At 40.2% G+C, this 20986-nt stretch overlaps 1 protein-coding gene across 4 annotated transcripts in view; it reads right to left on the bottom strand.

Annotated features, from left to right (window-relative positions):
- The window catches only part of vps13b (vacuolar protein sorting 13 homolog B), a 1087794-nt gene that overhangs the window by 1038072 nt on the left and 28736 nt on the right, over positions 1 to 20986 (bottom strand). For all 4 annotated transcript variants that reach the window (XM_085992288.1, XM_085992290.1, XM_085992289.1 and 1 more), the window contains exon 3: positions 20664 to 20807. In XM_085992288.1, coding sequence (XP_085848414.1) covers positions 20664 to 20807 — 144 coding nt within the window. The remainder of the gene's footprint in view (positions 1 to 20663; positions 20808 to 20986) is intronic.

Genomic DNA, 20986 nt, shown 5'->3' with positions numbered 1-20986 from the left:
AATAAAAAAGTTTGGAAGCCCAAACAACTAAATGGTTATGCAATGGTGGTTCTTCCTAAAAAGACAGGTGAAAGGACCAACTGCAAGATGGATGACTGTCTAACCAGTATTTAAGAGATATTTCGAAAAATTATAAATGACACAATGAAGTTGTTAAACTCAAACAAAAAATTCTAACCTGGATTTCAATACGTTCTACCTCCAAACACCAAGTACACTTCCTGCACAAAACTGTAAATAAATATGTTCGATTTTTCCACTGTTAAAACTCACCAGTGGAATCTCTTTATACACTAATAGGTCAGGATAGGGAGAAAAACAGCTGCACAATAAGCACCTTCAAACCACAAAGGTTCAAAACTATTGAGTGTCAGCCATGACTCAGTTGGTAGCTCTCTCGCCTCGGAGTCAGAAGGCTGTGGGTTCAAGTCCCACTCCAGAGATTTGAGCACAAAAATCTAGGTTGACACTCCAGTGCAGTACTGAGGGAGCGCTGCACTGTCAGAGGTGCCATCTTTCAGATGAGGCGTTAAACCGAGACTCTGTCTGCCCTCGCAGGTGGACGTAAAAGATCCCATGGCACTATTCGAAGAGCAGCAGGAGAATTATCCCCGGTGTCCTGGCCAATATTTATCCCTCAATCAGCATAACAAAAACATTGCTGTTTGTGGGAGCTTGCTGTGCGCAAATTGACTGCCGTATTTCCTACATCACAACAGTGACTACACTTCACAAAGTACTTCATTGGCTGTAAAGTACTTTGGGACGTCCTGAAGTTGTGAAAGGCGCTACAGAAATGCAAGTCCTTCTTTCTTTCTTCCATTTGACCCTGATTCTCTGGAGTCTCATCAAACAAAAAACAAGCATCAAATCTAATCTTACTGATGGCTGACGTTACTGATAAGATAGTACAGCTAGGTGGTTGAAGACTTCAGTTTTTTTTTTAATAAAGCTGTTACTATGCCAACAATTAGCAGAAGCTATGCAAGAAGACTTGTCTGCACCAAGAGTGTCGATGCATCACGGACACATTTTATGAAAATGACCTATTTCTACAAAATGAACCTAGCCTCCGCAGGATTTCACTATCAGAAAACATGTGGTGTGAAGATTAAGACTGTCCTTTCTGTATCTTAACACCAGAAATGGCACATGCAATTTCTATGCAGCCAAATTTTGAAAAGCTGAAAAATGTTATTCGAACGTAGGTTTTCTCAGGCAGAATTCGGACTTTAGCCAATCCTGTATTCCTTTGCTATTTATGCCACATCCCCTATGCTGTTTATGACATGTGACAAAATCTTTTCTACATAACAGTCAATAAAGCAGGCTGGAAATTATAACTGTCACACAGTTGTGTGAAAAGGTTTAAACAATTATATTCAAATTACAATCTGTGTAAATTCTTAAAAATTTTACTAATTTAAGAAGCAATGTGGTATTTTTCAATCTGTGTGGTATGTATCTGACAACATACCAGTGTTTATTATCCTTTCAGTTGACCACATGCTTGAGAAAACTTTCCTATATGGCAAGTGACAACCTAGCCAATTATTCTAAGTCAAACCACATTTTTCGGTTTAAAAAAAACACAGAAGAATCCAAGTGCTTGAAGCAGAGCATTTTTTTTTTTTTTTTTAAATCTTCCAATTTCTCCCTAGTAAACTTTAAAATTTGTACACTAGTGAAACAGTTAATATTTCTGTCATCTCTGGCTTAATTTTCAAGGAAAGAAAGAGTAAGCTTTAATAATTAGGAAGGAAAGCAAGTGTCAACAAGCTTGATGTATGGGCTGATTGTGAGCTCTCAAGGGGGAAGAAAATATAAACACTCTAGTAAAAATAAGACTGGATGACATACTTACTGATCCTCTAACAGCCCAAGAACAAGAATTCTGGGACACATGACCAAGTCCTCACCAAGTCTTGCTCACCCATCACCCTTGTCCTCGCTGACCTACATTGGCTCCCTATCTCCCAAACTTAAAATTAACAATCCTCATCCTTAAGTCCCTTCATGGCTTCACCCCTCCCCATCTCTGTAACCTCCTCCAGTACTACAATTATACCCTTACACCCCCTTTCCAAACACTCTACTCCTCCAACTAGCCTTTTGTGCATCTGCCCCTTCCTTCGCCTGATCACTGGCGACTGTGTCTTCTGCTACCAAAGCTCCAGCCTCAAATTCTCTCTCCAAACCCCTCTGTCTCTTCACTTCCCTCTCCTCCTTAAAACCCACTTTTTGGCAAAGCTTTTGGTCACCCCCTTCTAATATCGCCTTAATTGGCTCAGTGACTGCTTTCCTTTATGCCTCTGTGAAATGCCTTGGGACATTTCTCTATGTTAAAGATGCTATATAAATTGAAGTTATTGTTGAAAGAACTTGCAGTGTAAAGGAATTCAAAAATGCCACAAAATGGGATCAATGTCACAACCAATTATATGTAATTCTGTATCACATATATTGTACATAGCAAATATGTATTCTCAAGTTAACTGAAAGGACTAATAGACTGGAGTCTCATCTTGTTCAAATCTCTTCATGGCCTCGCCCCTCCCCATCCTCCTGCCCTAGAACCCTCAGCAATATCTGCGCTCCTCCAATTCTGGCCTCTTGTGCCTTACCTTCAGCTGCCTCAGCCCTAAAGCTCTGGAATTCACTCCCTAAACACCCCTCTCCTCTAAATCACTCCTTAAAACCTACCTCTTCGACCAAGCTTTTGGTCACTTGTCCTAATATCTCTATGTGGATCGGTGTGAAATTCTGTCCAATATCGCTCCCTGTGAAGCACCTTGGAATTTTTTTACTATGTTAAAGACGCTATATAAATGTACATTGATGCTGTTGTGAAATTCCTAGTCAAGGGAAAAAAATTCTATCCCATTCACACTCATGATAAACAAAGGAATAGTAAACCTGTGCAGATTTACATCAAGCTGGAGTTCATTTAAAACTAAGCAAGTGTATTCAAGTTAAATGTGGAGTTCCAATAACTGGTGCAAAGCATTAGCACGAAAGACAGACTTCTGTCATTTACAATCAGTATTTACAATAAAATACAGAAAACATTAGAATTTCTTTCATAAGCTGGAACTCCAACAATTTGTACTTAATTTTGAATGTTGCTATTTTTTCTACAAGAATTAGTTTTATTAAGACTTGCAACTAAGATATCAGCATTTTGCCTGTTAAAACATACAAGGAAAAAATGGAGTGAGGGGGGCCCTTAAAAATATACAGAATAGTGAAGTACTAACTACATAATAATCAAAGGACAGGAAGCTACCAGAAATTTAATATTTTCCGGTCAACAATCAAGAACTTGAGAGCACATTCCTACATCAAAATACATCTTTACATGTTCTGTTGTTATTTCAAACAGCTCAATTTATTCAGTTCTGTATTTTTTCAAGAATGCCACTGCGTCTTTGATTTTGAATGACTCAGATCTGCCACTTCCTGGCATTATTTAGTATGTCGAAAATCACACTACAACAAAAGTTCGAATTTGATATTGTAGGCTTCAACTCAATTTTCACATTGGTGGCCTAACCAACTAACTACAATAAAAGGGTTAAAAAGATTGTAAATACAAATAAGTTATCCTGCATGGTTCCCAGTTTGATTGCAGAACAAATCATTTTCTTTAATCTTCATATGAAAGATGTATGAATTATACAAGTAGTTAAAAAAATAAATCACTCAAGCAATATTGCTTGAATCATACCAACTGCACTAAGTGCTTATATCATTTGAAAAACCATCCCATATTAAAGCAACTAAAGAAAGTTATACTAATTTGTACAAGTCATGAATTAGACCAACATTTTCTCAGAGTTATTATCCTGTAGGGAATATCCAATTTCCAGCCTTTGGTTATGCATTAACATTTAAAATTACACTTGAATCCTGGTTTCTCCCAAAGCCATTCGTGCAATAAGATCTTCTCTCCCTCTCAATAGCACGGAACGCAAGAGCTATTATTATGAGCAACTAAAACCAAAATTCTTAACGTCTCTCAGGACACTGTAGGAAATAACTCCCTCCCCCATCACCGCCACCAAAGAACCTGTGTTGGAAACACAAATCTAATCGTTACTATTTGGCAATTTAATTTTGATTTAAATGTAGACTTGCAGAGTCTACCTGTGCACCAAGAGAGGTTTCGAGACAGACCTGTGGAGAAAGGATCAAGCAAAAAAGAAAGAAAATGCCAATCATCCTGGCCACGTACACAGATTATTCCTACTTTCTTTCCCCCCGCCCCCCTTAAATAACAATACTTCAATCAACTACTTGAGGGGGAAAAAATGCAAAACTGGATTTGGAAAGCCATTTCCAAGAAACAGTCCAAACTATAATCCATTTTTAGCATCAAAATAATATTACTGGATCAGTTTTATTCCACGCAATCACAGCTTGTTCAGTTAAAAAAAGCATCAATGTCAAATGTTTAGCAAAGGTGCAGGTTCTCAATGTAGCGAACCAAGGTGGAAAAAGTGTTTCAAATTCAGACTGATGTAAAGAAAAGAAAGACTTGAATTTATATAGCGCCTTTCATGACCACCAGACTTCCCAAAGCGCTTTACAGCCAATGAAGTACTTTTGAAGTACCACTGTTGTAACATAGTAAAGGTGAAAAAAAAGCTGTATCTTGTGTTTCAGCAGTAAGATGTAGAGGTACATATTTTTGAACAGATCATTGCTAAATCATCAGATTCCAGACACCACCTACAATGATTTACTGGACAAGCTGCACATAAAATCAAAGCAATCCTAAATATCTCCCTTTTTGTACTATAATATAATGTCTTATGCTGCAGTTATACTGCATGTACCAATCCAAGACCTGTTCGTGTTCAAGCATGCTGTGGTCACACAGACCATAGTTATACTGCCCACTCACATTCCTTGAATTTTCAGCAATTCTAAATTGTAATGCAACCTGACATACAATACATTGAAATAAAAGCAGAAAATGCTGGAAACACTCCGCAGGTCAGGCAGCATCTGTGGAGAGAGAAACAGAGTTAACATTTCAGGTCGATGACCCTTTGCCAGAACTGGAAAAAGTTAGAGATGTAACAGATTTTAGGCAAGTGCAGGGGCAGGGAAAGGGGGGAGGGGAGGAAAGAACAAAAGGGAAGGTCCGTGATAGGTGGAAGACAGGAGAGATTAAATGACAAAAGGTATGATAGTACAAAACAAAAGAGGATGGCAATGGGACAAGTAAAGAAACAAAAGATAAGTCTGGATGAGGTGTAAATGGGAATGGCAGAATCATCAACAGCTGCAATGTGAAAAAATGGGGCAGAGGTTACTTTGCAACAGCCGCAGTACTTTGCTTTTGTAACCTGCACTTGCTTAAAATCTGTCACGTCTAACTTTTTCCAGTTCTAACGAAAGGTCATCGGCCTGAAACGTTAACTGTTTCTCTCCCCACAGATGCTGCCTGACCTGCAGGGTATTTACAGCATTTTCTGTTTTTATTTCAGATTTCCAGCACCCGCAGTATTTTGCTTTTGTATACAACACATTGAGTTGCACTGTATAATACAAATTACTTTCTAACAGCATTTAAAACATGTGTAAGATCCCATGGCACTATTGAAAGAAGAGCATGAGCGTTCTCCCAACGTCCTGGCTAACATGATCCCTCGACCGATTATCTGGTCATTTTCACATTGTTGTTTGTGAGAGCTAGCTGTGCACAAATTCGCAGCCACATTTCCCTACATCACAACAGTGACTACACTTCAAAAGTACTTCATTGGCTGTAAAGAACTTTGGGACATCCTGAGGTCATGAAAGGCACTATATAAATGCGCAGTCTTTCTTTCTTATTCCCTAATCTAATACTATTTTTTTTTTAAAAACAACAACAACTTGCATTTATATCGCACCTTTAATGTAGCAAAACATCCCAAGGTGCTTAACAAGAGCGTTACCAATAAAAATTTGACACTGAGCCACAGAAGGAGATATCAGGACAGATGACCAAAAGCTTGGTCAAAGAGGTGGGTTTTAAGGAGCATCCTAAAGGAGGAGCGAGGTAGAGAGGCGGAGAAGTTTAGGGAGGAAATTTAAACTTAAGGCTCTTCAAGAATATCTCCCAACAATAAAATTATTCAACATCGAGAAAGAAGTCTTGCAGATTTGAAGGTAGATTTTATTTCTGACAATCTAGTTTAAGCTGACATAATAGCTCACTAACTGTCAATCACTGACTGGGTATAAAAATCTCTCATTACCTTTCCTAACATTTTTCTAACTGTGGACCACTAGTCTGAGGTTGCAGAATTTTTAGTAATAACAGGGCTTCAGAACCAAACCTTCCACATCCTTTCAACATATGCTTATAAAAATAGCCTGTCCATCAAATTAATAATGTCAGACATTGAGGAAACATTTTGCAAAAGCTGAGTACCCATAATGGGGAGGCCCAACGAACAGCATTAGAAAGTTAGCCTGTGGTCTTAAAGGCGCATTTCAACAACCGGAATTTTTGAACCTAGCACTGTCCATTAAGTGTTTAATGTACGCTGTTAACGCATGTTGTTCTAATTTTAGCTTCATTTCAGCCTGAGTTATAGTATTAAAAACATTTTGAAAGGGAAAATAGGGGTCTGTTAACTGTGTATATTCAAATTCATTTTGAAAGAATTTGCTTTAAAATTATTGACAGTTTACATTAATAATACTTTCATAATGAAGCATCTAAGCAAACAAGATAACAAGCATACATAACAAAATAAAAGTTCAGAGAAAGATGAGAACTTGAAAGAAAGACTTGCATTTCTATAGCGCCTTTCACAACCTCAGGACGTCCCAAAGCACTTTACAGCCAATGAAGTACTTTTGAAGTGCAGTCACTGTTGTAATTTAGGAAACGCGACAGCCAATTTGCGCACAGCAAGCTCCCACTAAGAGCAATGCGTTAATGACCAGATCATCTGTTTTTCAGTGATGTTGGTTGAGGGATAAATATTGACCCCAGGACACCAGGTAGGATTCCCCTGCTCCAGCTTAAAAGAGCTGGTTCAGTGGAAATATGAAGAAGCACGTTGTAAAGAGGAGCTCCTCAGAATGCAAGGGAAAACCTGCAGGTGAATAGAGCCCAAGTGTCGCAGCTGCAGAGAACACAACTCAATTTTATCATCCGAATCTATCTGCCAGAACATCTGGGAATAGCTTTTTGAAATGGTATGACTGAGCAACAGTGGCCACTTCTGACCAGTGAGAATGCAAACCAAGTTCAAAATTACTTTACTACCATTGCTAATTTATCTTTACATTAAATTAGAATATAGAGTGTACCACAAGGATTCATTTTGGGGGTCAAGGAGAAATTTAACAGTTTTAACTTCTTCCCTTGTGGTTATTCACTTTCCTCAGGAGATTCACTGAGTAAGATATGTCCACGATGGTAAAAACTGTGCTGCACTGTCTTTCGGATGAGACGTTAAACTGAGGTCCCGTCTGCTCTCACAGGTGGACGTAAAAGATCCCATGGCACTATTTCGAAGAGCAGGGGAGTTCTCCCTGGTGTCCTGGCCAATATTTATCCCTCAATTAACATCACGAAAACAGATTATCTGGTCATTATCACATTGCTGTTTGTGGGAGCTTGCTGTGCGCAGATTGGCAGCCGCGTTTCCTACATTACAACAGTGAATGCACTTCAAGCGTACCACAATGGCTGTAAAGCGCTTTGGGACGCCCGATGGTCGTGAAAGGCGATATGTAAATGCAAGTCTTTCTTTCTGTCTGTCAGGTTTTCCCATTATTAATTTTTCCACAATTCTAATTCAAAAGGGACAGAAACGCAAAACAGTGGACGGTAGCAAGAAACAGGAGTAACTGCTACGAGAATTAGCCCATTCAATAACTTAATAAAGAATTGTATTCAGGCAGTCAATGATCATCCTAACTTACTAACCCCTCATCTATTGTAAATATTGTTCATTCATTTTAATCTATTTGGTTGCAAACATTAACTGCTCTGTACATCAAAAATAACTTTGAATCTAGTGGGCCGAAGGGCCGCCTTCATTCATTCTTTCAGGATACCAATTACACCATCTGCCCATTACAATCTCTCAGTTTCTCCTCAACCATTGATGCTAGCTAAGCTTTCCAGCCGTTGATTACACTTTGTGTAAAACAAAAGACTTGCATTTATATAGCGTCTTTCACGACCACCGGACGTTCCAAAGCGCTTTACAGCCAATGAAGTACGCTTGAAGTGCAGTCGCTGTTTTAATGTAGGAAACGCAGCAGCCAATTTGCGCACAGCAAGCTCCCACAAACAGCAATGTGATTTTGACCAGATAATGTTTTCGTGATGTTGACTGAGGGATAAATATTGGCCAGGACACTGGGGATAACTCCCTTGCTCTTCTTTGAAATAGTGCCACAGGATCTTTTACATCCAACTGAGAGCGCAGACGGGGCCTCTGTTTTAACATCTCATCCGAAAGACGGCACCTCCGACAGTGCAGCACTCCCTCAGCACTGCACTAGAGAGTGTCAGCCTAGATTTTTGCGCTCTGGAGTGGGACGTGAACCCACAACCTCTGTCGAAGAGGCGAGAGTGCTACCCACTGAGCCACAGCTGACACTCTGGTAAAAAATACTTACCAGAATCTGTCCTAAACTTTCCCTTCACTACCTAGAACCTGTGCCATTATCCTGCTGCTTCAGGTTTACCTCATCACACCCGTTAATATACGAACATACAGAAATAACAAACAGGAAAAGACAAGCTAGCTCACTGATCCTGTTGTAATATAGTCATGTTGTAATTAAGCATCGTGATATAAGCCTCAGCCAATTTTCTATTGTATTTGATTCCAAAACATATTCTTCACGATAGCTACGAACATACAAACAATGACGTACAGGTAAAGACCATCTGGTCCATCGAGCCTGTCCCACATAACTGCGATACCTTGTGTATCACAACATATACACTGCATGCCACCCGAAATCATGTGATCTCCTGGGAGAGGCAAAAAAACAGATAAACAACCCAGGCCAATTTGGGGAACAAAATCTGGGAAATTCCTCTCCGACCCATCTGGGCGATCGAAACTAGTCCAGGAGATCGCTCTGGCCCTGAATTCCCTGCAGTACCTACCTTCTGTAAGAGGTGATCTCCACCCCAGCTAGAAACAGGTCCAGCTCTCGCTTGAAGGAATTCAGCGAATCAGCGTCCACCGCACGAGACGGCAGCCTCTCCCAGAGGTCCACTATTCTCTGGGAAAAGAACCACTTCCTGGCATCTAACCTAGATCTAAGCCTTATACATCTTAAATTTGTGACCCCAGTCCTGCCAAATCTATTTAATTGAAATAAATGGTCAACTGAAACACGATCTATTCACTTAATTATCTTATAAACCTCAATCAGATCCCTCCTAAGTCTACGCTTCTCCAAGGTCTAGAGTCCCAACTCTTTTAGCCTATTTTGATAACGAAGATGTTTAGACTGGGAATTAGTCTAGTGGCTCCCCCTCTGCACCCTCTCCAAAGCCTCAATATCACCCACCATGTGCAGAGACCAAAACTGGACACAGTATTCCAAGTGAGGCCTGACTAAGGCCTTGTACAATGACAAAATAGTATGCCTCGCCTTGTACTCAATTGTCCTGTGAATACACCCATACACCCTACTTGCTCTAGCTATCCCTTCACGGCATTGCTCATGTACCTTTAAGGATGTATGCACTAGAATGCCCAAATCTCTCTCTATCGCCTTTAATGCCTTTCCCTGAATGGTGAATGAATGTTGAGCATTTCACCTGCCCACATGCATAAAACTGCACTTATCTAAGTTATACATCATTTTCGAGTCTTGAGCCCAATTTCCCAACACATTAAGATCTGCCTGAAGCAGACGAGCATCATCTACAGTTCTAACACTCGCACAGATCTTGGTATCATCTGCTGACCCTAATCGAAATTTCAACAGCGTTATTTTCAAACTAAATAAATCAGAGTTTGAAACTTTTCAGCCTGCAAGAAACTTAAGTTCCATTTGTTCTCAATCTTATGAAAATCAATTTGATATTTTTAGCTTAAAAGAACATACAAATCAAGGTTAAGTGCAATGCACAAAGCATTTAATTTATGTATAGTGTGCCTTGTTCAGACTCTAAACTCAACTGTAGAAAGGGTGGAAAGGGACATAAGTGTCTGCACAAGGTGCAACATATACAGGCTGCAATAATCAAATCACAGTATTCCAATTAAAAAAGAACTTGCATTTATGTCGTGCCTTTCATGATTTCAAGATGTCCCAAAGTGCTTTACAATTAATTAAGTACTTTTGAAATGTAGGTACTGTTGTAATGTAGGAAACGCAGCAACTAATCTGTAAACAGCAAGCTTCCTCAAATAGCTATGAGATAACAACCAGATAATTTGTTTTAGTGATGTTGGTTAAGGGATAAATAATTGCCAGGATACCGTCGAGAACTACCCTGCTCTTCTTCGAAGTGTCATGGGATCTTTCACGTCTACCTTGGTTTAATGTCTCATCCGAAAGACGGCACCTCCAACCTTGCAACAGTCCCTCAGTTCTGCACTGAAGTATCAGCCTAGATTATGTGCTCACATCTCTGGAGTGGGACTTGAACCCACAACCTTCTGACTCAGAGGCAAGAGTGTTACCCACTGAGCCAAGATTGACATCTACACTGATACTGTAATGGATACATTTTTTTAAACAAAAAATATCAACTTGACTTTGGATCCTGAGGAAGATATACTGTGGACTGAAATCTTACACTGAAGACAAATTTTAATAGACTTAACTGCAGACCATTGCTTATTCAGGAGGTCTGCAAAATATAAACTTCCAATAATTAAGAATAATCTGAAGATTTTCATAAATCTTCACAACAAATTTTACGAGGCTGGGTTAGAACTGTGTTCTATCACCCCTAAAACCTGGGATTAAAGCATTCAGATTAATAGAATGAAAATCTGCTCTTTCTTCTATAGGAACATAATGAGTTCGGTCAGTCCCAACTCAGGACCTGTAATAGTCACAGAGCCACAAGCACAAAGCTATTCACAATTCCATCCTGACAATCTCACATAGGGAGGCTATTAAGATCATTGGTTTAGAAAGTGGAAAAATGAACACTGGTACAGAATGACGTCCTCTTCTGAGGTTGACAATTGTTGGGGAAAATGTAAAGGAATTTTACTCTGCATCTGGACCGTACTATACTTGACCTCCGTCCATTTGATGCTGGCACTCTGTGCCGAAAGTAAAAGTCTCCATTCACCAGCATTAATATCCCTCACTTTTAATTTTCCCTTAGCAATATTGCACATTGGCATTCAAACACATTATACCACAAGATATCACTCCGGCCGTCGCCAACACATAAAATGATCATTCCCAACCATACCATCCCAAGTAGGCATTAAGAGAAAAAAGGCTGGACAATTCAGCAACAGAGGGCAATAACCATGGAAAAGGTTCCATCTCTCAAATTGAATGTCCAGTGCAGGGCGGGGAAAGAGAAGGGCAGCTCAGGAGACGGAGCAAAATAATATGCAAATTGTGCTCTGAAATAAATTTAATGAAAAGGAAAATAATCTTGCATAAAATATTTGAACAGTCTCTAAAGTCCCAAGACAAAAAAATAGATTTGACATATCCCTTCCCCAAAAAAGTGTGTGTGTGTGGGGGGGGGGGGGGGGCGCAGGGGTGGAGAGGAAAGAAGTCAAGCACTGGTAAGACCCAGTCATTAGCCTCTGGGGATGTGCATACCACTGGATAATTTGTCCAAAAGTCATAAGCAATTTTCCAAACTCAAACGTTAACCAAGAGTTTTAAAACATCTGTAACAAATACTTGTGTTTAGAGTTTTCTACTTTGTTGACCTTTGATCCAACACTGTATGCGGCACTAAATTCAAGTTCAAATTTTCTCTGCGAGGAGGAAACCTGATCTTTATGCCAGTAGCCATCTGTATGGTACAAGATCAAACGATGGTTCTGTAATGTTCAAAGTCATATGTTCCAAATCTATTTCTGCTGCCTGTATATTTATCTATAATTGGCTTCACCAAAAATGGGCTTCTCTTGGGACATCTGGCCTTGAAACGTTCACCTTCACACTGAAGTACTCAGTATCTCAAATAGGTTTTTTTTGTGCAAAAAAACTGTTTTCCAACAGCCCTGGCTTCACGGGTGGCATGCTTTCTACCAGAAACCGCCGCTTTAAAAAAAAAATCCAGAAGTCAAATTCCCACTTTCTTGTCAAATTTTAAACATTTGAACAAACGTGTATAAATTCACTGCAGTATCATTTCGGGCTTGGATCACATGCATGAAAAATGTTTACATTATATACAGTGAGATTTCAATTTTTCCATACAAAAATTAAGCTAGTGGCAGCATACGATATTCAAGTACAACGACAATTGATCCAAAACATCTAGCCATGATCAAATGCGACGGATTTTTAAAACTATGCAAAAGCCAATCGTGTGTTTATTAAGAAATCAGCAGCCCAGCAATTATAACACTGCTGAGAAACAGCAGTTCCAAACAATGAGCTTTTACACCAATGACCTTTCACACAATATTTTGTGTAGGAAACACAAATGAATTACCTCCAATTATAACTTGCCACCACTCCACTAAATTTGTATGTATTCTTTTTTCTTTCCATAATCAGTTTGCATCTGTGTGCCATAATCAAGCGAAAGGAACCAGACAATGTCTCCAACTTTCTATTCAAGTTCAGGAACAATGGCCACCTGCCTAGTGCACGTGAAAATATACAGCAGCATAAGGAAGGCAAAGGGTAGAAATGTGTATATGCAACAGGGGACAGGGCAAACTTTCAAGATTTCTGTGATCTCTGTAGCCAAAATATTATTAGGATCTATGGCCACAATTTCTTCTTTAGTGAATATTTATATTTGATAAATTGCTCAACACTTTTGAAATATCCAAGTGCGTTACCATTTCGCTTTTCTTTTCTGTAAACTAATTGTGACTAGAAAAAAAAACACTACCGCGGAGTGCAGCTACGGTTGAAATACTCGCAGCCAGTTTATATTGTAAATCATGTCCAGTGCATGAACCTACATAAAACTGCACAGAATGATATAGAAATTACAACATAGCAATAGGCCATTTGGCCCAACTAGTCCATGTTGCCGTTTATCCTTCACACAAGCAGCAGTCCGAATCGCATGTGGCTGCCCCCTTCCAATATCCCTTTCTTAGCCATTCCTTCAACCAGTTATATCATATATTCTAAATGTTGACATGGTCTCTGCTTCGTCAGCCAGTGGCCCAGTTGGTAGCACCCTCGCCTCTGAGTCAGAAGGTTGTGGGTTCAAGTCCCATTCCAGAGACTTGAGCACAAATATCCAGGCGGACTCGCCAGTGCAGTACTGAGGGAGTGTTGCACTGTCGGAGGTGCCGTCTTTCGGATGAGACATTAAACCAAGGCGTCGCCCCGTCTGCTCTCTCAGGTGGACGCAAAAGATCTCATGGCACTATTTTGAAGAAGAGCAGGGGAGCTCGCTCGCCCGAGTGTCCTGGCCAATATTTATCCCTCAATCAACATCACAAACAGATTATCTGGTCATTATCACATTGCTGTTTGTGGTAGTTTGCTTTGCTGTGTTTCCCACATTACAACAGTGACTACACTTCAATAAAAAAGTACTTTGTTGGCTGTAAAGCGCTTTGGGACGACCGGTAGTTGCGAAAGGCGCTATATAAATGCAAGTCTTCTTCAATCACTAACTCTAGTAGTGCATTCAACAGCCTTACAGCCATATTGGGGAGCATAAAACAGCACACAGCACTTCTCTAACTGTGGTCTTACGAAGGTTTTATAGCGATTCACCGTTATTTCTTAACTTGTGTATCCTATACCTCTTGCCATAAAGTGTGGAGATGCCAGTGTTGGACTGGGGTGGACAAATGTAAGAAGTCACACAACACCAGGTTATAGTCCAACAGTTTTATTTGAAATCACAAGCTTTCGGAGCGCTGCTCCTTCATCAGGTGAAGTGGAGAGATGCCTATAGACACAGATTATAGAGTCAGAGAATAATGCCAGATGATTACAGGTAATTTTTCTAACTGCCATTTATCACACCTCGGCAGAGAGATAATCACAGCAATCAAAGGTGTGAATGGTGTCCAAACAGGTCAGTAAGGAAAACATTACATCAAAGAACAATGAGGTGGGGGTCACAAGGGGTAAAATGTTGCAGATGCCATAAAACCCAGTATGTCATTATATCGACTTGCAGCTTTTAAAGCCTTGTGAATTTGATCACCCAAATCCCTCTTTGCTTCCACATCACCCCAACCTGCCCCCATTCAAAGAATCATTACTTTTATTCATCAAAATCTACTATCTCACACTTGCTGACATGGAATTGCACCTGCCACTTGTTTGCCCTCAACTTATTAATATCCTCCTTATAGCTAGTTTGATCCTTAGAATTATTTACTACACCACCTATTTTAGTGTAATCTGCAAATATGGGCACTACTCGCTCTAGCCCTATATCCAAATCATTGATTTACACATTAAACAGAAGTGGTCCAGAACAGAACCCTGTGGGTCACCACTATCCACTTCTATCAACTCTAAGAAACTGCCCTTAATACTTAGGGGGTGATTTTGCCAAGGGGACGTGATGGAGGTGGGACTGCTGCTTGACTGGTTTTAGTCCTGCCTCCATCGACATCCAGCCAACCCATGCTATCTTCCCTCGATTGACCTTGGGGCGGGCTTAGCAGGCCAATTAAGGGACAGCCAGTGACAGAGAACGTCAGCGTATGACGTTTCATCTGTCAAATATTTTTGTCGGATGAACTGTCATCATTTGCCAGCTCTGTGAAGCTGTTAAACACTTGCAATCTGTCTAAGTTGAGTCCTTTACTCAAGACTCAATTAGAAAGCTTTCCTAAGCAGAAAACAGAAGGCTGCTGCATTTAAGCACTCGCAGCCATGCCTTCAGCTGCCTCGGCCCTAAGCCCTGAAATTCTCTCCCTAAACCTCTCCGCCTCTCTCTCCTCCGTTAAGACGCTTCTTAAAGCCTACCTCTTTGACCAAGCTTGGATCAGTTGCACTAATATCCCCTTGTTTGACCCAACGTCAAATTTTGTTTGGTAACGCTCCTGTGAAGCGCCTTGGGACAGTTTACTGCATTAACGGCACTATATAAATGCAAGTTATTCTTGTTGTACATGTTTTTAATCCAATTCGCTACCTGTCCCCAAACTCCATACCCTGCAATCTTCTCCATTAGTGTCTTGTCAAAAGTTTTCTGAAAGTTTAAGTACACTATGTCCACTGCATTTCTTCCATCCACCATATCTGTCACCTCCTCGAAGATTTGTCAAACATGATCTTCCTTTCTGAAATCCATGCCGGCTGCTTCTAATTATTTTCTCTTCATCTCGACATTTAATAATTTCATCCTTACTTAAAGACGCCAAAGTTTTCTCTACCACATATGTTAAACTGACTGACCTGTAGTTACTCGAGTTAGCTCATCGGCATTTCCCGCAGGACCTGTGTGTGTATCCCGTCAGGTCTCAGCACTTTGTCACCTTTAGCTTAACTAACTTTTCTAATACTTTCCTTTTATTTATTAAGCCTCATGTCACTTTTAACCAAATCCTACTCTTTGGTAAACACTGATAGAAAATACTTGTCAAGTATCCCCGCTGGTTTATCCTTTACTAACTCACTATCTTCTCCTCTCGGGGGTTCCACAGCACACTTAACAATTATTACTTTACTGATTTATTCAGAGAATATTTTACTGTTCTTTTAACATTTTTTAAGATTCTCCCCATATTGTCTCACTTAGCCTCTTTCCTTACTTTCTCATATTCTCTTATTCTTATGCCAAATGCCCCATATACCCTCTTAAACTTCAGTTTGTTCCCAAACTCTTTATTTATCCGTGAAATCCCAAAACTCAAGGCAGTCTCCTTTATAATAGCATATATTTATTTCACACCTTTGCAATCTCCTTTTTAAAAGTGTCCCATTGTTGATTTGCAGTCCTTTGTGCCAATTTCTCTTTGACTGATCCCTGGGATGAGAGGGTTGCACTATGAGGAGAGATGAAGTAGAATGGGCCTATACTTTCTGGAGTTTAGAAGAATGAGACATTGAAACATACAAGATTCTGAGGGGGATTAACAGGGTAACATCTAAGGTAGCTCAGTGCACATCTTTCGAACATCTGACCTAAACCAATCTGGTGCCCTTGTTTTTGTACTAACTTTCTCCCTTTCTATTTGAACTTTTGTTGTGTCTCAAGGGGTTTTATACCCTTACCTATATAACAATTAAGAAGGACTCCGGGGTGGAGAGTTTAGTTAACGGCCATTTTATTTACAATGTGCTTCTTCACTCAATGCACGACATTTCCCACAGCGCATTGCAAATCACCACTACGGTATCCCATGTGGGACAATTCTAATACACATTCAAAATACACAACTTTTAAACTATATTTTATTATGGTCACTACCCTGAGGTGCACACCCACGTTAAACTTATCGACCTAATCCATTTCATTGCTTACAATTGGAGCCAACAATACCTCTCCCTTGTAGGCATACAAACATACTGCTTGAGGAAGGAGTCCTGCATACATTTTAGCATTGTACAGTGCTGAAGTGTAAAACTGGCTCACTAAATTGATTCCTGGGATGAGAGGTTTGCACTATGAGGAGAGATGGAGTAGATTGGGCCTATACTCTGAGTTTAGAAGAATGAGAGGTGATCTCATTGAAACATACAAGATTCTGAGGGTAGATGCGGAGAGGTTGTTTCCCCTAGCTGGAGAGTCTAGAACTAGGGGGCATAGTATCAGGATATTTAAGACTGAGATGAGGAGGAATTTCTTCACTCAGATGATTGTGAAACTTTGGCATTCTCTACCCCAAAGGGCTGTGGAATCTGTATCGTTGAGTACATTCAAGGCTGAGATAGATTGATTTTTGGACTCTAAGTGAATCAAGGGATATGGAGATCGGGTGGGAAAGTGCAACCGAGGTCGGAGATCAGTCATGATCTTACTGAATGGCGGAGCAGGCTCATGGAGCTGTATGACCTACTCCTGTTCCTAATTCTTATGTTAAAAATAATGTGGAACCACACCTCCTAAAAATGCTACCATAATATGCCACATCACAAAATGGAGAACAGTTCAACTGGACTATTTTAGGCCTGTGCTATGTTTTTCAACTTACAAAAGACTCCGAGATAAAAATAAAAAACTGCTGAAAAATAATAAGCAAAAGAGCCTTCCGCTTGATAATCTGGTGTCCGAAATCATAAGACTCCATCTTTGAATGTTAAAATTTGGAATTTCATTGACTTTTCTCTGTTTATTCCTCCCGCCCCAATCAATGAGTGGGCAATTAAACTCTCCTAGGATAATTCCTACTCATCTCCCTGATCTGTCTACAGATTTCTCCTTCCATTTCTGTCCTTAATTATATGGTCTACAGCAATGTTTCCTTCAGGCCGCACAGCACTCTGGAGATCCCACGCAGCCAGCTTTTAAAAAGGAAAAAAAACGCATGCGCGGAATTTTGAATGGGCCTGTTAAAGGGGCCACGTGTCCCAAAAATAAATTAAATTAGAGGGAACATTAGTGGGATTGTACTGCAGCGCAACGTAACAATCTTTTATCTTTAACTCTGATTTTTTTTTTGTATACATGAGTCCTCTCTACAGCACGTATTCCCTCCTTCCTTACCTATTCTGTCTTTCCTAAACATATTGTAACCCAATATATATTTTACACTCCTAACCAGATTGCAAACAAGTATGTTTGTGCTATTAAATTTTTACCTGCCTGTTGCTCCTAATTCCACCAGTTTATTTCCCACACTCTGAACACTGCAATACATGCCCTTTAACATTTTAGCTGTACTTAACGCTACTTATTTCCCCTTATTTTTTGTCTAAGCTAGCTCCTCATTATTTTACCTCAGTCTTTTCGCTACTTATAACTGAACAATTTGATTTTCCTCCTCCCTTTGTCCCTTCTGCCTTTGTCTCATTTGCTAAATTCTTTTTCATTTGCATTTTAACTTCACCTATTTTGACCTTCTCTACTTGCTTTTTCTGATCATTTTATTTTCCCAGTTCACCTGACTTCATTTTGCCAGTCTATTAGCTCCCTTCCGTTCAGATAAAGCCCATCCTTAAGGAATAGCTCCAATCTTCCCCAGAAAAGGGAAACACTCTTCTGGCATGTGTTAAGCCCTGTCTTTCGGAAGAGACATTAATCCAAGGCCCCGTCTGCTCTCTCAGGTGGACGTAAAAGATCCCATGGCATTACAACAGCAACTTGCATTCATATAGCACCTTTCACATAGTAAAACATCCCAAGGCACTTCACAGGAGTATTATCAAACAAAATTTGACACCGAGCCACATAAGGAGACATTAGGGCAGATGTGGTAGGTTTTTAACGAGCGTCCTCAAGGAGAAATGAGGGGTAGAGAGCTTAAGGGAAGGAATTCCAGAGCTTCGGGCCTTGGCAGCTGAAGGCATGGCCGCCAATGGTGGAGCGATTAAAATCCGGGAATGTGCAAGAGGCCAGAATTAGAGAAGCGCAGATACCTCAGAGGGTTGTAGGGCTGGAGGAGATTACAGAGATAGGGAGGGGCGAGGCCATGGAGGGATTTGAGAACAAGGATGAGAATTTTAAAACTCGAGGCGTTGCTTAACCGGAAACCAATGTAAGTCAGCGCGCACAGGGGTGATGGGTGAATAGGGCTTGGTGTAAGTTAGGACACGGGCAGCAGAGTTTTGAACGACCTCAAGTTCACGGAGGGTGGAAGATGGGAAGCCAGCCAGGAGTCCGTTGGAATGATCACATCTAGAGGTTTCGAAGAAGAATATGGGAGTTCTCCCTGGTGACCAGGCCAACATTTATCCCTCAACCAAGATCACTAAAACAGATTATCTGGTCATTATCGCATTGCTGTTTGTGTGATCTTGCTGTGCGCAAATTGTCTGCCACGTTTCCTTTCATTACAACAGTGACTACACTTCAAAAATACTTAATTGGCTTTAAAGTCCTTTGGACCGTTCTGAGGTTGTGAAAAGCGCTATATAAATGCAGGTTCTCTCTTTAATCTTCCTATCCTTCCCTATTCTAGCACATGGCTAGGGGAGGAATCCAAAGATTACCGCCTTTGAAATCCTTCTCCTTAAGTCAGTTTTATAATCTCAACTCCTTTTGCAGGGCTTCAGGCCTTTCTTTTCCTACATCATTGGCTCCCACATGGACCATGATAACTGGCTGTTTTCTCTCCCCTTCCATAATCTTTTCCAGTCTTTCTGAAATGTCCCTTACCCTAGCGTCCGGGACTCTCGGTCTGGACGGCAAAAGATAGTGTCTGCCCCTCATTTCCATTATTAATGCATTCCTAACTGAATTGCTAACCTGCCACTCTTGAACCTGTTTTTCTTAGTGCATTTGTAATCCATTTGATGGTCCTGCCCGTCCTCCCCACAGGAAGCAAGTGCTTCAGATTTGTTGATGAGGATAATCTGCTCTGGCTGTTCCTCCTCACTTATCCCTGACCTGAGTATAGTCGCCACTCCTTCTTCTACCACTTGCAGCTTGCTTTCTCAACACGACGACTACTCTTGACACTCGTGCTCCAAAAAGCGCTCTTCCCTCCCTGATGTGTCAGATTGTCTTCAGCCTCAATTTCTGAGATCTTCATCTGAAGTAATTACAGTTAGAGAAACTTGATGTCCGCATCCAGTTCTGCTCTTCAAAACCCCCCACACCCTGCAGCAACCTCCATCACTGTCCCTTCCTGTGTGGCCATTCTTACTATAATGTTAAAGTTATAGTTACATTTTCACCTACTTCATTTCAATTAAACTGCTCTGCTCCTCCTTTATCCTCTGCTCCTAATTCCTATTTTATCCAGATTTAAAATTATGATACATGAAAGAAAAAATAAATCACCTATGCTAATCAGCAGTCATTCCACACATCACTTGCAGCTTATCCGATTTATTTAATCGCCAGAGAGCAAGTCACGCTAAATTTCTCCCCAACAAAGATAATTGAGGAAAATTCCAGAATACCAGTCTAACCTTAAGCTCCCCATTATATAACCCTGACTGGTTCCATCATAGATACTTCTATGGTCCCGGCAGCACAGGAATAATTATCTTCATTGAACTAGTACTCTATCTACAGTTACCTATATACCTTCAATCCCATTCCAAACAAAATATTTTTTCTAACTTTGTTGAGATGTTAATCTACATTATTTGCACATATTTCAACCAAATCCCAAGCGACCTCACTCATCATCAGACCATGTAACATCAGTAAGAAATTAAACATTACTGACATTAATTTTCCACTAAACCTATCGTTCCCAGTCGTTATATTCATTAGCTCATCTTTCAGTAAATCGCATTGTCGGTTGAAACACGTTCCTGATGCTCATCCATGCTTATAAATTAGTGTTAAAACTGGCAGTACTTTTAAAATGTAATTCTCACAAAGTTTTAACATTCAGGAGCTCAGCAGTTACAAGAATTTTTACATATTTTGATAAACTGTAAAATATCATCACAAATAGCCAATGCTAACTCACCTGTGCATCATCCTTTAGCTTCAGGATGCATTCCATAGTGTTTATGGTGATGACAACAGGCTCGGAGCCCAACTTTGTCCATGGCACATGAATCCTTAACTCATGAATGTGTCCACTCAAGAACGTGAATGGCAACTTCAGCTCCTGAAAAAAGCAACAACATTGAAATTAAGCCAACTGTTTTGTTTACTGGGAAATAACTTGCTCAATATGCTGATGTTCCATAGGTGCAATTTTTTTATGACCAAACTACAGAGTAAAGAATTTCACACTACAAACAAAAATACATTGTTCCTCGTGATCACTGGCCATTGGTCGCTGTG

This window comes from Somniosus microcephalus, chromosome 7 (genome assembly GCF_052327205.1).
Source record: "Somniosus microcephalus isolate GS21.2 chromosome 7, FLI_Smic_1.0, whole genome shotgun sequence".
Lineage (NCBI taxonomy): Eukaryota > Metazoa > Chordata > Chondrichthyes > Squaliformes > Somniosidae > Somniosus > Somniosus microcephalus.
Note: the sequence above shows the minus strand (reverse complement) of the source record. Positions and strands in the feature narration are given on the sequence as shown.